Here is a 15,694-nt window from a genome sequence, read left to right on the forward strand (position 1 = left end):
AGCAGTGATGTTCAGCTTTGAAATAACTGGAGATCATTAACTACTTCATAAACAAACAATAATGTGATTAGCAACTGCACAAGCATAGACACCAACCTCATATAACCGATGTAGTTTTGTGTCATAGTTGCACTGGTTAACTACTAAAGAGTTCTTCTCCGGGGTACATAGTTTTATTTATTGAACGGGAAGATAGCAAGCTGTTATCCCATGATTGATTTAAAAGTATTACAAAAGACTAAAGTAAGTGTGATTCTGGGTTTGAAGTGGTTTTGAAAAGCGGTTCTCATATTCTGGCTAGAAGTTGCTCTCTGTTACCAGTTATAGTCCTACATCGCAAACCCTCATGCTAACTGTAACATAAACTTTAACCATAAAACCAACTCCTACCTTTCCTATCAGAAAGTTCTCACAAGATTTCCTAAGTACTACTCTAATACTCTAAGTAGTACTCTAAATCTCAACATGCTTTTATTAATATTTTTTATATTTTTTGTCTTTGAGTGTTTGAGTGTTTAATCACTCACATTTATGGATGAGCAGTTTTGGAGAAAACTGCAATACAAAGTCTGCTTTTTCTGCAGAGCTATGCTTAGATAAGCACTTATCCAGAGAGTGTATCCTTGGAATTTTTCTTCTTTTCAAACACTGACTTTATGATTTCCTGCTTGTGACATGTTTATTGTACATGTGTGAATTGCAGCAAAACTCCCCAAGCAGGCACTGCTCTAACATGATGAATGTTACTAGCCAGAGGCTCAGAGTGCTAGAAAATAGCCTATTGTATGATATTTATGTGTGCGTCCCAAACACGCACATGCACCTTTAGCCATCCATTTTGTTGTAATGGCTCAAAATACGTGATGGACCATTTGCTTTTTGAGTTTTTTCCTTCTGCAATCCTAGTTCCTTCTGTCTCTGCTGACATTATCACTTATTACTGGTGCCTCAGAGCTATTGCGTAAGCGCAAGTCTGGATTTAATGTTCCATTCAATATGAACACAAATGTAGGTGTTATTGCGGCCCGGCCCACTGACAAAGGCCAATCAGCGAGCAGCTGTGCCCATTAAAGGCTCTCCTCCCATGTCCACACCTGACAGTATTTATACCCTCCTCAGAAGCCCATATTCAACAGAGTCCCTCTGTTTTAGTGGGCACAGACCCAGACTCGTTCTGCATTTACTGTAAGGAGGACACTCAGTGGGCAAATCGAAGCACTGCAGGCCTTTTAAAACCCTAAATTGCCTCCAGATGTGAGCACATGCAGTCACACTTGGGCTACATTCCATCTCGTCCTCTACACCCACCAATCCGTGACGATTGTAAATCCCTGCGGAGTCACTTGTGGTTGTTGAAGGGTCTCTTAATTAAGTAGTCGGGTAGAAGTAGAATAGCAAGCTTGCCTCTCTCTGACAGAAACGGGAACTTCCAGTTAGCATCTGCAGTGATTTATCCCACTGCCAGATGGATGTGCTAAGATAACGTCCATGAGTTTTTACACATCTGTTCGGTTCATTCTTTTTTTTTCTCTTGTTTTTTGTTTTTTATTACCCTTTAAAATAATTTTTACCTTTCCAAAAGCATGTATAAAATGAAACAATCACACTCAAACTGATATCTTTAAGTGTGTAGCATTTTCTCCTTATATCCCGGGAGTAGCCGGGAACCGATCTACCGACCTTCCGATTAATACACAACTCTACCTCATGCTCCACTGGCGCAGACTTCCATGTTGGAGAGCCTACATTTAAAGCTAGCTGGTTTTAAACATCCCTTAATGTGGCGAGGCCTCTATTCAAACATGCAAGCAGAGTAAAAGTGTGTAAGGAGACCATGTAAGCAAACAATGCTGGTTTAAACAGTGCTGTTAGCATTCAGGAGTCACAAAGCACACTGGAGAACACACTCTAACAAATTACAAACATTAAAAAAAAGAGAATAAAAGAGGATGGGAAATAAAGGAATATAAATTTAGTAGAACAATGCAAAAAATGACCCTTTTCCTTAAAGTTAAACACATTAAAACAAGTGGCATGAGCAGTACAAAAATGTAAAGTGTTAAACTGTACAGTGTAAAAAAGCTTATCTGTCATAAAACATGTTTGGGAAATGCCGGGTAAACAAATTAGCTGACTTTTAAATGAGTCCTGGGTTGTGTTTGATTGTGACTATCCATCATAGCTATATATCATCATATCAGCTGTCACTGCTATAATTTCAGACTCTTTAGAGGGAATTCACTTTAATGCTTAGAAATAACGCATGCTGAAAAAGCCTAATACACCTTTAGACCTGTTATTGTCTCAAGAAATATGTGACAAGCTTTTAATCAAACCCATGTGATTAGGAATGATTACAGAACAGTTGCTGCTGTTTAGTCTATGATTAGCTATGATTGACAGCCTTTACATGTACGCATTTTCTTCCTCTACACTGCAGAAGTTCAGTCTGCATCAGTGACTGTTGGACGATTCCAGGTGACGCCCAGCATGGACATCCCTTTGCCTGATGCGCCTGCACCTGCAGCCCCCAAGCCCGCAGAGAACGGCAGCAGCCAGTCGGAGAGCAGCACAGAGGAGCAGGGTGAGTCTGAGGCGAGCCTGACCACCTCCTTCACAATGACCCCTCCTCACCCACAACCCCGCAAAGGTTCTTCGGGAGTCCAACAGGAGGCTGACGGGCAGGCTGGATGGGCAGTGAGCCAGGAGCAGCAGCAGCAGGAAGAGGAAGATGAAGATGAGGAAGAGGTTATCGGGGAACAGCCAAGGGGGAGGAGGAGAAGCCGTCGAAGGGCATACAGCCTGAGCCTGTTGGGAACGTCTGCAGACAGCGGGCTCTCTGTGACGGCTGCTGATACAGAGGGGAGGCTGTGGGACGGAGCAGCGGACAGTCCACAGTACACCAATGCCCTTCACAATTTATGGATGATGACTTATAACCGCAGTGCTCCCTACCTAAGCAGTGATGACTCAGACAGTGAAGATGAGGACATGCTGGAAGAGCTTCAGGAACTCAGAGAGAAGTAAGTGACACCACTTAAGATGGTTAAAGTAACGTATAACAAAAAAAGCTTTTTCAGGAACATTTTAAACTGTTTGCTTAGACGAGCTACATTATGAGCGTTCATATCTGGCATTCGTTTGAGAGCACTGAAAAAAAAAATTGCATCCGTTTTGATATAAAGAATAACGAGGACATGTCGAGATTTGCCAGACAAGAGAACAGACTTATTGTCTTTACTGTAAACAGATTGTGTTTAGATAAACCCCCCACTCTCCCAAAGTCATGTTCAAATTCAGTACATAACTTAATCAAAGACCTAAATTAAAACTCTGATTGAGTGAGTCTTTAAATGTGCTTCTTTTTGTCCTTTATCAGACATCTGGCAGAAGTTCTGGCCCTGCAGGCTGCCCAGAAAAGAGAAATTGAAGAACTATATAAGAAGATGGGAAAGGTCCCCCCTCCGGGCATCGTCTCTCCTGCTGCTATGTTGTCCAGCCGACAGCGCCGCCTCTCCAAAGGAAACGGTTTTCCTTCGTCTCGCAGGAACAGCCTTCAGCGACTGGAGATGTTACCGCTTCAAGGTAACAAAGAATATTCCCTTCTTTATTTATTATCATGTAAATATGCAACAGCTTCGAGTCTGAATGAGTTTTATAAGTCATGTACTGCTTTCCAAGGTATCATTAGGAGAAACTCTCTTGGAGGCAGCAGCAGTGGCTCGCAGGACAAACCTTTTAAAGGCGTCACTTTTGCCACAGACCTAAGTAGAATGGTGAGTCAGCACTTCCTTAACAAGCTTTTGATTATATGACAAATGAAACAAGGTGCAGGTATAAACAAGTTAAATTTAGCGATTGTTTGCACATTAATTAACATAAACACACAGGTGTAGCCATAAAAACGAATTCATGCCTTTATTTTAATGCCTTTTTTAAAACGCCATTAAATTCAAATTAAGAAAAAACTTCCAATTGAGATTCACATAAAAAATGTTTTTCCTCTGATGTCTCCTCAACATGAGAGTGAGCTGAAATGTAAACATGGTCCTCCAGTTGTTTGTTAATGTGAAAACAAGACAGCAAAAATATTATTGTTGATCCAATTTAGATTGTCCCAAGTCTAAACCAATAAAGCCTGAACCACCAAGAGTAATCGTTAGTCTCGTTGTCTTGACTCATTGGCCTCATATTTGTCACTAAACTTAAAAAAGCATCTTTCCATTAAATCCCTGGATCTAAAATATAGTCTGTATGCAAAAGATGGCCAAAGCTTCTGGGTCTGGAAAGTAAGGCCAATACTGAAGAGCCTTAAACTTGCATTATTTTTAATGGCCAGCAGGGGGCAACTCCTCCAGTTGCCTTCCCTTGATGTCTGACATCATGAAACACTCAATTACAAGTTTTGTGTCTTATTCAGTACAATATGATGTTCATTTTGTAAATTATAATACCACCCAGAGTCAGAATAGAGGATAAACCTGAGTTACATCCATTAGTCGTTAGCCTACCAGTGTGCAGCGTCCATCGGTTTCTCAGATGGTTTTGAAAGCCAGCTTCCAAACGGAGCCTTCACTTGCTAATAGGTCATGACTGCAAAAACACTTAGCTTGAGGCTTCAATTACTAATGGGTGATGTCACAATTGCCACATGCATCTTTTATATGCAGTGTTTAGCTTAAACTGTTACATCCATTAAGTCAGCTAATGTGTTTTATCATCCAACTGTTACTGCTAACTGTTTCAACGCCTATAAAAACAGACTCAAAGACTTGGTCCAACAGATTGAGTTACATTTTCTGACCTGAATGTGTAGAGGAGGCCAAAATGTCAGGAGAGGTTTATACTCTGTAGACACCCTTTAACCATTGTCCTCCATACACAACAAAAAAAGCATTGTTCTAAATCGTATTCTTATATTTCACTTTTCTAGTAACAAACTCCAAGCCAAGCACGCCATTATCTGGACTACCTCATCTGAAGTGTGACTGCAGTGGTCAAACCTGTCCTGTAGGAGGATCGCTTTAACCCTGGCACACCTATCTGCAAACTGCTCCCTGTCCGCCTATGGCCACTTACCTCAAATGTATAGAAACTCATCACCAGTGGAGCTGGATTTACACAGGAAGTGTAACCTCCAGATTTCAGCCCATTATCTCGACCTGGTGAACTTGTTGCAGCTGAAGCACAGAATAGCAGCCAAGTGACACGTTCGTGTCTGCTCTTTGTAAATAAACTGTCAGATCCCAACGGTTCGGACGTAACCACCTTCATTCCAGGCTGCCGCAGTGCTCTGCACAGTGTCACATCACGACATTATTTTTATCTTTTTGCCTGAACGCAGTCAAGCGGCGGTATGCCGTGCCGCAGCTGCCGAGTTGCAGCACTTTACCACGATTTTGACGCAGAACGACAACAGTTGCTGTTTTCCTGCTTGTCTGACTCGCTGCTGTTAACCTAGTCTGGAGCACAGAAATGTGAACAGTGAGACTGACACACACACACACACTGACAGCTATTACACACCTCACTCGCTGTAGTTTGGTAAAGATGTCTCAGCAGCTGCACAGTGAACATACTTTTTTTTTTTTTTTTTTTTTTTTTTTGCTAGAACTGTGATCAATGCCTTCCAGGGGCTTCATTCAGTTATTTGTTGTAGTCTTTATCTGGCTTCCTTTAGTGATTTGGACACCTATGTTTTCTCTAGACTCAGCTTGAAGACGTTTGACCGCAATTTTCAGATGTAGTGAAGGTGATTTTTTTTTTTCTCCATTGGACAGCTGTGTAGTAAGATATCATGTCCCAACAGGTGAGAAATGTTGTACGATTCTTCAGCAAAAGGCAAATTTAGTTTTAAACACATGGGCAGAAGTTCAGTTAAATGGTGCACAAGTGTAAAAATGTTACGCATCACTTTCAAAATCTGGTAGCTGGTTTTAAAAAAGGGGGGAAAGGATGGTGAGAAAATCCACCTAGACTTTATACTACTGAATTCCTGTTAACTGTACATGTGTATATAACGGAATTCATTTATAGATCATGTTTACAATTTAGGAGCAAATTAAATACTTCATCTATCTTAATCCTTTCTCAAACAAAAGTCTGATTGTTGCTTATTCCAGAGATCAAGCACATTGTGCACTTTAAGTCCACTTGTAGTTCTCAGTCATTTAACACAGTTGTGTGTAAAACTATTCACTCAAGCGAGAGCTAACGAGTTTTCCTGTCATTTTTCCCCCCATAGATGATAATCTCCCGTTTCATGTTTGATCACAGACGTGATGATCTACCCACCCATGGTTTTAAACAATGTCTATTTTTGTGGGGTGTAGAGGAATCAGTCAAAGCTGTGAATCTGTAGCTGTTGCCTTAAAATATTCCCATCACACACTGAATTTCTTGGCACCTAAACTCCCAAACCTTAATATATTCAAGGAAATAAAGTTTCTAGTTCAGATTTATTTGAATGTAAATATATAATTGTATTGCTTCCTGAAGCTGCTGTCCTGCCATGCTGAATCTGTGCCTTTCCCTAACAATGTCTTATTTGCTCTTGAGATTTGGTGGCTAGATCCAACTCCATATATTAAATTTTGATGAAAATAAATGCGATCCTAAGTATTACGGTGTCTTGTGTCATGTTTACTGCTTTCTGTCTCGTTCTTAAATAAATGGTAATACAGAGACATAGCTGTTAAGCAATCTAATACATGAGGCTTTTATTTCATAAATCAAAACTTTATTAGCATAAATAATGTTATTTTTGCAGTGTCACTGGCATTCTCTATTGTTGAAGGCCACTGTAGATTTTTAAGTCATTAGCTGACTGATATTTTTTTATATTCCCTTTATTTTAATCATTGCTGGAAACATCAGGTAAAGGGTGCCGATTGTGCTACAGTGTAGCTTCTAAGGTCATGATCAAGTCAGCGGATTGGTCCTTACCACTGACAGGAAACTTCTTCAAAACTACACCGCACTTAGTTTTAAGTCAGCCACACAATTGCCTTCAAATCAAGACCAAGTCCAGCTGTCTCAACATTACAAAAAAGAACACAGCAGCCATGGAATATGATCAGTGGCATCATGAGTCCTCCTCCTCGTTAAGTGCAGGACAGAAATAAAGTCCAACAACAAGCAGATGACACTTAAATCTCAGTTGGCACCGGTTTTTGGTCCCTGCATTCTCACATGCTTGGCCTCCTCATCGATCTCATCCATGATCCGCTCCTGGGAGACTGAGTAAAATGTGTAGCCGTCTAATTTGGAAGCAAGTGGTTAAGAGAAATATTTGAAAGCATGAAAACAAAACAAATTTACCGAAAAAACTAAGTACATCCCATGATTAAGTAAGATAACTTCATTGTCCTATTGGATGACCCAATTCTGAAGAAGAATTACCTGTTGGGACAGATGGCCTCAGATTTGACACTAGAATACTTATACAGGGGAGTTCATGATAAACTCAATGATTGCAAGGTGTCCGGATCCTATGGTTGCAAAACAAGTCCAAATCATCACACCTCCACTGTGCTTGACAGCAAGGTGTTTGTACTCATATGCTGTGCATTACGGTCAATCCACGTTGGTCTCGTCTGTCCAAGAAGTCATATGGTTTGTTCAGAAGCAACTTTGCAAACTTATCAAGTGCATTTGATTAGCAGCACCTGGCTGCTACTGACGCGCTTAACTGCCATAAGAGTGGATGAAATTTTCAGATTTCGACATCTGTCATTCAAAATGCCAGTGATGCGTTCACGAAACACGTTTATCCCAAAACACAAGAGGAAATATCATTGCTTTCAGTTAATGGATTTCATTGATCAACAGAATAATAAATTCCTTCAAACGAGGTGCTCCGGAGGCCAGTTTTCGCAGCCAGTTTCAGGGTTGGTTAAATTACCAACCCTGAAACTCTTAATGAGTTCTCTTTTAAACGCAACAACACTGATGTTTACCTTTGGCAGTACACTTAAATCGTTTTACACCTACCTGAGCTAGCTGTCACGTTAGCATTCAATGAAACTGACAGCTATTACTCTAACTTAAGTAAGCCGATACATTTGCGTCTGTCTTAATACTTGGTAAACGAGCTTAACCTAACTCCTAAACAGAGGACACAGCTTAACGTTAGCATGCTACGCTAACGTTACATAGTTCACCTTGCGTTGACGTTTGACAAGGATACAAATTCCCAACACGAGCGCACCGATAGCGAGTCCCGTCACCACGTTTCGTGTCCGCAGCTTCGACGTTCTCCTCTTCCACTGTTCCAGTTCCACCTGTCTGATAAAATGCATTTGATCTTGAGAAAGACCCTCTTTGGTTGGGTCTATCCTGGCTGCGTATGGAGCGTTGGCTTTCTGAGGCGGCGTTTTGTCGGCCATATCTGCACTTCGTGAGGTTAGCACGGCGCTTTCACGATTGTTACACGCGCCGCTGCGTTCTAAACACTCTGCTCTGTCAAAGCGCGCTGCGTGTGTCCTATCCGGGTGTTATCAGATCTGCGCTGAGAGGAACCGCCAAGAAAACAACGTGTGCAACTTACAAATGAGTCGCAGAGGTTGTTTTTGGTTCCTGTTAGAAGACGGTCCTACGGGGGAAACATGCGGGAATAGCGCCATCTTTTGGAAAATATAAGACGCAGGTTATTTATTTATGGGTGTCTAGTTTTGAAAAAGTAAATAAACTTAAGAGTAGTCTGTCACATAAATGTAGCTGTCTGTCGTGCTCAGAGTAAGTTACTGAAGTTAAAATGGCGAAAAGATTATTTTTTTCTCCAAGTAAAAGTAACGCAGCAGGTGTAAAATTCAGGAAGGCCTCTTTTGACCTACTGACTGATTTTCTTGTAAATCTGGACAAAAGAAACAAAGATAACCTCCTGAGTTCAACGAAATATTGCGGGAATTTCAAAAATAAGAGAGTCATTGGTGAGTATTGCTCCGTTTTATTATTTTGTAGAAAACATTTGTTTGTCTTTTATTCGTAACGGTAATTTAAAAAAAAAATATCGCAAGATTTTCAGCTGGAATCACGTGAATAACCGTTTTTCTTTCCGTTATTGCTAACTGAAATTTATCAATGAGCCAAGTAGAACTTGTTTTATTATTATGTATTTCTTTGTTTTTATTTGGATTTTTTAAACCTTCCTCCAGATGTCTGAGATTTTATTTTTATTTTTTTACTTTTAGATGTGGTTGTTTTGTGTTTGCCGTTTTTTGTAGATTTTTTTAATGCTCACTATTATAGAGTTTTATTTGTTTGTTTTGTTTCTCAACATGCCTCACATATTGTTCTTTTATATTTTTTGTATGTTGTTTTCTCCTTTCCTTTTTCATTACTTTAGTTTTTGTTATTTTATTTGTAAGTCGTTTTTCTTGTTGTTGTTGTTTTGTAATGGTGGGGGAAGTTCAGAATCTGACATTATCAGATCTGCTTTGAGAGGATATAGTACACAAATTTGGGGTATATGAAGTATGCTATGTACTTCATATATCCCAAATTTGAGAATTTTCAGTGATTAAAAACCACCAGGTCATTACATACCCTATAAAATAACTTAAGTGAAATCATATAACAAAATAAAACATAATAAGCCAGAACAAGTGAGTTCAATAAGAAATAATAAAATATGATAATTATAATAAATAAAGAAAATAACTCAAACAACTCAAATGTTAAAAATCAAATTAAGTTAAAATCTTAATACATTGAAATAATGTGACAAGAAAGAACATTTTAATTAAATGCTATTTTTGAAGCTGGGAAAAAAAAGTTTTAAAAAAAGTTCAGTAAATTCAATAAAGCAGGGGTTTCAAACTCCAGGCCTCAAGTGCCAGTGTGCTGCAGGTTTTAGATCTCACCCTGGGTCAACACACCTGAATCAAATGATTAGTTCATTACCAGGTCTCTGGAGAACTTCAAGACATGTTGAGGAGGTAATTTAGTCGTTTAAATCAGCTGTGTTGGATCAAGGACACATCTAAAACCTCCAAGACACCGGCACATAAGGCCTGGAGTTGGACACCCCTGCAATGAAGCAAAATAAAACAGAAAAAAAATGCTTACTAAAGTCATTTAAAAGAAAAGGCACAGCAGAAGTATTATACCATGAAATATACTGCTAGCATAAGAGAGAACAGCTGGCTCTCTGCTAGACAGATGTGTTGTAAAGAGCCACAATACAAACACAACACTTTGTGAGGCCAACTGTCTTTTTATAGTCTTGTAAATGCCCAATAAACAAGTGCTAAAGCAAACTGAGGCTGGCTTCAATGACAAACTTGTCCAAACTGTCAAAAACTAAACTAAAATCATTATGTATGTTTGGATTACTTTTATTTAGTATTCTAAGTAAAACATCTTTGGTTATGAAAAATAAATTAATTTATTAATTAAACTAAATCAGGTTTTTAACATGTTTTTACTCCTATAGCTGTTCATTTAGTTTTACTTAACTGTAGTGACCTTGTTCAGATAAAATAATGTTAAAAAATAGTCCAGATGAAAATAATGCAGACTTAAAGTAAAACTGCAGCATATCATCCATGGTAGATAACCTACTATAAACCACTACTGTGTACACACCAGACTTACAGCAGAGTGTCTTTTGTGTATTTCAAGCCTTTGGGGTGAAGTCTGTCTTTTGTCAGCAGGTAGTGACTAAGCTGTATAGGACTACCTCTGAATGGCCCACTAAGCCTCATTGCACCCTGTAATCACTCTGAAGTCTTTCATACATCTGGATCTGTGAACCCTGTCATTATGGAGGTCGATTCACAATATAAACTCCTTGAGGCAGCTGAGTTTACCAGCTAGGAGCATCTCCGCAGACAAATCCTGTGAGAGAGGATGAGGAGGAGCAATGGAAAACAGTGATAATAACTTTTAATGAATCCATATGCTTCCTTGTAGCCCACAAATCAGCTAAAATACCGTTTATATGGCTAGATTTATGGGAACAGCCTTGTGAGGAGTGCTTATCAGTGTTGGTTTCACCTGTTATTGTCAAATGTTGCAGAGATGAGGGCCTAAATGTAAAGTCTCAAGGAGGCAAAGGGAAACTTAAAGCAAGCCATTTATTGAGTTGCTTTAAATTCAAAAGATGCAGTTCAAAAGGAAAACTGAAAACTAACCTGCTAAAACCTTAAATCTAAAAACACACTAAGGCTGGAAAGCAGGTAGAGAAATGTGAGCAGACACTCTGACTGTATATACACAGGCAGGCAATTTGGTAAGGTAGAGACAGCTGGGGAGAAAGACACAGCTGAATTAAATCACAGAGTACAAGAAAAGGGGATGTTAAATTAAAACAGAAGGTGGGATGGCTTAATAGCATAAAACACAAATACATAATACACAGAGGATGCAGAGAAGTTAATAATAACTTCCAAATTATATTTTTAAAATGATGAAATGCAAGGTTTGAAACAGAGATACAAAAAATGGACAGTTTATTTCTAAAACTTGTCATGTTTGAGTCATAATACCTCAAATACCTTTACATGTACATGTAATGAATGTGGAAATTGTACTTTTTTTTTCTTAAGAAAGCTTAGCTTGTTGTGTGAATGAACTGTCCATAATTTTAAGACTAAAGGAAATGGAAACATTTGGAGATTTTTTTAAGGTTTATTTATCTCACGGGTTATGTAACTTGTAGTGGTCCAGCCCACGTGAAATCAAATTGGGCTCTATGTGGCCTATGAAGTAAAATGACCTTCAAACTATTCCCTTACTTATTCTATTTCTTATTCTATTTCTAAGAATAAGGACCCCACCCATCCTAAACTCATTTTGGACACTTCTATCCATAACCTTATTCTTTTGTTATCTATCCAGATCTAATGAACTTATGCAAGGGCTGGAATGTGGATTAAAGCTAGAACTATTTTCCACATCTTCAAACTGTATCTGCAAAAACTGGCACCCAAATGTGCATGATGCCAGGTTTATGCTGGTGCCAGCGTGACAGGATGTGAACATTGATGCTTCCCCCCTCAGCTGGATGCTTCTTTTACTCGTCTGATTTAGATCTGAGAAGAAAATAGTTCCTCTATGCAACTCCACACAGCCACAGACCATACAAAGGATAGTAATAATAATGTGTTAGTCCCCGTAGGGAAATTACTCCTCTGCATTTAACCCATTCACCCAGTGAGGCAGTGGGCAGCCACCAGTGCAGCGCCCGGGGAGCAGTGTGTAGGGACAGTACTTTGCTCAGGGGTACCTCAGCGTAGCTGTTCAGTGGATTCAAACCCCTAACCTTCCAATCATGGGGCAACCACTTTACCTACTGAGCTATCCCTGCCCCTTTTTCCTTTTCTTTTTTTTTCTTTTTTAAATAATAATAGACATAGCTTTGTAGGATTAAAAAAAGTGTGGCCAACCCAGAATTCCTCTAAACCTGCAAATTTAAATATCCATAACAATTTCTCCAGCTCCAAAAAGACTTTCAGTCCTATAGTTGTTTATGGGGAAAGAGCTCTGATCTCTGTAAATAACTTCCTGAGGACTTTATGGGCTAAACCACTAGGTAGACGTCTCTGCAGCTAAGATATCTTAAACTGGTGAACTCACATCAAACTAGTATAGATTTCTAAACACCACTACAGGTCAGAGGAAACATTGGTACATTTGAATTTGGGGTTAAGTGTCCCTTTAATAAACACATGATGTTGCTTCTAAATTATTTTGAATGTTTTATGTTTTGCTCTTGTGCCTTCCTCTCCTGTGTTACTCAGAGTACATCTTACTGATAACTAAAGAACTGAGACTGGATCCACTGGTTGGTTACCACGCTGTTGAATTACTTCAAAGGTATGATTGAGCAGCACATGTAACTTTCCCTGTTGGTTACACCCTGTGTATTACTGGTTTTAGTTAGCATACTGTCACTTATAATAATAATTATAATCATTATCTTTGCCAGGTTCATGGTCAAATACATTGAAGATTTCATAACCGCACCCACACCTAAAGGTGCAACTTCTAATCGTCCGAGAAGTTATGAGGATGCTGTTTATAACAAACTGAAGGACAAATTCCCGCTGATCATCTTCTCCTGTGTTCAGCTTGCGAACAAACTGTCTCTGCACAGTCATGCAAGTTCTGCCTTGCCAATGATTACTTATGTCAGTTACCCTGAGATCGCAAATAGAATAATCTTGCATAATTCTTCCACACCTTTTGCAGATGATTGACAACAATACTGCTGTACACTTTCTACACTCAGTCGACTGCACTGTATCCAAACAGGCTCTCCTGGAATCAGAGCTGATGGTCTTGAAAGGGCTTAAATTCAGACTAAATGTCCTCAACCCACTGACTTATGTGGAAATACTTCTGGAAGTTCTCGGTAAGGGTCCATGTATGCACAGAAAAGTTTATTACATATTATAAATATTAATGTCAGTGCTTTGAGATGATTACATAAACTCTTGTAGGACACAATGAGCCATCAGTCCCTATGAAGCATCTTTATCACTACTGCCACCATGTTCTCCAGTTTATCAGCCTGGAGAGGACTGCCATCTATGAAACCTTGTTAATGACAACCACTGAGCGTGTCAGCCCATCCAGGGAACAGAGGTATTAGATTTGGCTTTAAGAAAATATTTCTGATAGATGGTAGAATGGACATGCAGCTTTGGAGAACATTCAAAGGTCAGATGGTCCAATCACTTTTCTGTGACCTTGATGGGAAATGTCATGAGATCCATTAAAGATCTGAAGAATTCATAAGGACACAGGGAAAGAGAACCACAACGAACCTCAGAGAATCTGACTGCACTTGCATTAGCTGTTTAATAATGTGGTTTTTGATGTTAAGACAGCAATGTGCTGAAATCTGACTACAAAAGATTCATCCTATATAATTTGCCCTTTTCACTGTCCTTATAATACTGTTTTATACAGCTCATAATAGAGAAACTGTGAAAATATGACTTCATTACTGAAGTTATAAATTTAAATAAAAAGGAATAAATGGCCTATAAAGTGAAATGAAATGTTTGTTACCCTGAGATTACTTTCTCAGCCCATCAGCTCATATTTCCAGATCCAGTGTAATTCCTGCCTATATTAAGGCTTTCTCTGACTGAAGTTAAAAAAAATTTATCCCAATCATAAAGGTTGGCAATACAGCAGCAATTAAACTGAGGACATAACTGACTGAGTTAGCAAACTGAATTACAATAAACCTTAAATAGCTCATGATCTTGATTTAAAGACCTGTTTCCTTTTTTTTTAACCTTCTTCAAAACTTAGCAGGTTATGGCACAAAGTTGAACGTACAATTAAACAACATTTACATGATCTGCATTACTTACATCATTCATATTGATCCTTTGGTCTGATGATGTATTGCTGTGAATTATGGGACAGCTTTATCTTCTTTCCTTTCATAAAGCTTGGTCTGGTGTATTCTCTGCTGAAGGAGGTAATACAGGAAGCCCTGAAGCGCCATTCTTTAGTATTTAGAGAATTCGACCAGCTCTTTTTTTTGGTTGTCACACAGATACTTCAGTGTCACTTCACTTAATTCAAAAACCTACAGCTTGTCAGGCCAACTAGTGTTCATAATAATTTAGGATGATGCGGTACAGTACACACTGGACAGGTCAGCAATCTGTTGCAGGGCTAACGCAGAGAAACAGCCAACCATCACGCTCACATTCACACCTACAGTCAATTTAAAAATACCCATTAACCTAACCCCATGTATGTGTCTGGACTGTGGAGGAAGCCAGAGTACTTGGAAAAACCCACACAGACACAGGGAGAACATGCAGACTCCACACAGAGGCCCCAGGCTGGATCTGAACCCTTCTTGTTCTCTTGCTTGCAAGTAAAAACAAAAACAAAACCCCAACATTTTTTGCCATCCACCTCAAAATCTCAGGTTACTTTCTGAAAATTTCAATTGAGTTCAACTTAGTGATTTTCTCTCAAGTTTGAGTTATTTACCTGAAATTTTGAGACTATGTTTTCTAAACTGTGTAATCTATTTTTTTAAACAATGCTGGGAGTGAAAAAAAATATTTGTAATTAATCAACTAAAGCTGAAAGCTGAAAGACTTTTAATGCCACAACAGACTGATGTCAGTATAGAAAATTACCCATCCACTATTTTTGATTTTGTGTGATTTAATATGTCATCAATCATTTGTGAAAACCAGGGAACAATTTGTACCAGTGACTGAAGACTGCATGCTTCTGGGTGTTGGTGTCATCGCTGTGGCTGCATTCATCCTCAGAAAGTGGGAACAGGTAAAGTAAAATTTCTTTTTTTATATTACACCTGCAACAGAAATTGTTGTCACTGTAAAGGTTCAGATAACCTTTTTAAGTAACCTACTTGATTTCAATTAAATTAAATCTGAATCTAATCGAACTGTGTTTAACTGTAGGTAGTTGGAGAACTGAGCCACATCACAAGAATCTCAAAGAGAAGCATCACTGATTTTGCTCACGCGACTTTGGTGCACATTGTTGGCATCAGCTCCAGTGTCACTCCACTCTCATGACTGGCATGAGAAGAAAAAAATCTGTGTGCTGCAATAAAATGCCACCTAAACAAATAAAAAAATCACTAAAGATTGGCGATGTTGCCAAAGTGTTAGAAAAACTGTTAACTGTTCATTCTGTGAAGCCAAATAAATAAAAAGAGATTAGAGCTGTGGAAATACAATTG

At 38.9% G+C, this 15,694-nt stretch overlaps 3 protein-coding genes across 8 annotated transcripts in view; 2 read left to right on the plus strand and 1 right to left on the minus strand.

Moving 5' to 3' along the window:
* Window positions 1-6,621, plus strand: part of wnk4a (WNK lysine deficient protein kinase 4a) — a 50,218-nt gene extending 43,597 nt beyond the window's left edge. For all 5 annotated transcript variants that reach the window (XM_082543777.1, XM_082543776.1, XM_082543778.1 and 2 more), the window contains 4 exons: window positions 2,441-3,023; window positions 3,380-3,585; window positions 3,682-3,776; window positions 4,934-6,621. In XM_082543777.1, coding sequence (XP_082399903.1) covers window positions 2,441-3,023; window positions 3,380-3,585; window positions 3,682-3,776; window positions 4,934-4,936 — 887 coding nt within the window. In that variant the 3' untranslated portion in view covers window positions 4,937-6,621. The remainder of the gene's footprint in view (window positions 1-2,440; window positions 3,024-3,379; window positions 3,586-3,681; window positions 3,777-4,933) is intronic.
* A 71-nt stretch (window positions 6,622-6,692) lies between these two features.
* coa3a (cytochrome C oxidase assembly factor 3a) lies at window positions 6,693-8,498 on the minus strand. The gene is made up of 2 exons (XM_082544444.1): window positions 8,189-8,498; window positions 6,693-7,259 (listed from the first exon to the last, which is right to left on the minus strand). The coding sequence occupies exons 1-2, from the start codon at window positions 8,385-8,387 to the stop codon at window positions 7,156-7,158; spliced, it is 303 nt and encodes a 100-aa protein (XP_082400570.1). The 5' UTR covers window positions 8,388-8,498; the 3' UTR covers window positions 6,693-7,155.
* Window positions 8,499-8,629: 131 nt separating this feature from the next.
* On the plus strand, window positions 8,630-15,659 carry cntd1 (cyclin N-terminal domain containing 1). 2 transcript variants are annotated; one of them, XM_082544443.1, is made up of 7 exons: window positions 8,630-8,930; window positions 12,744-12,819; window positions 12,932-13,133; window positions 13,258-13,357; window positions 13,446-13,590; window positions 15,180-15,270; window positions 15,411-15,659. In XM_082544443.1, exons 1-7 carry the CDS (start codon window positions 8,756-8,758, stop codon window positions 15,525-15,527), a joined length of 906 nt encoding a protein of 301 aa, XP_082400569.1. In that variant the 5' UTR covers window positions 8,630-8,755; the 3' UTR covers window positions 15,528-15,659. The 2 variants fall into 2 exon arrangements, with proteins under 2 accessions (XP_082400569.1, XP_082400568.1); XM_082544442.1 differs by having other exon boundaries at window positions 12,932-13,103; window positions 13,195-13,357.
* The last annotated feature ends 35 nt before the right edge of the window (window positions 15,660-15,694 follow it).

This window comes from Aulonocara stuartgranti (assembly GCF_965226115.1).
Source record: "Aulonocara stuartgranti genome assembly, chromosome: 8".
Lineage (NCBI taxonomy): Eukaryota > Metazoa > Chordata > Actinopteri > Cichliformes > Cichlidae > Aulonocara > Aulonocara stuartgranti.

Bases quoted from the DNA above. Each gene is read 5' to 3' on its own strand.
- coa3a (XM_082544444.1), bottom strand. From the start codon at position 8,387: ATGGCCGACAAAACGCCGCCTCAGAAAGCCAACGCTCCATACGCAGCC. The intron at 7,260-8,188 runs GTATCCTTGTCA...CTTCCAAATTAG, and splicing joins TGCGCTCGTGTTGGGAATTT to ACGGCTACACATTTTACTCA.
- cntd1 (XM_082544442.1), top strand. From the start codon at position 8,756: ATGGCGAAAAGATTATTTTTTTCTCCAAGTAAAAGTAACGCAGCAGGT. The intron at 13,104-13,194 runs GCAAGTTCTGCC...CACCTTTTGCAG, and splicing joins AACTGTCTCTGCACAGTCAT to ATGATTGACAACAATACTGC. The intron at 13,591-15,179 runs GTATTAGATTTG...TGTGAAAACCAG, and splicing joins AGCCCATCCAGGGAACAGAG to GGAACAATTTGTACCAGTGA.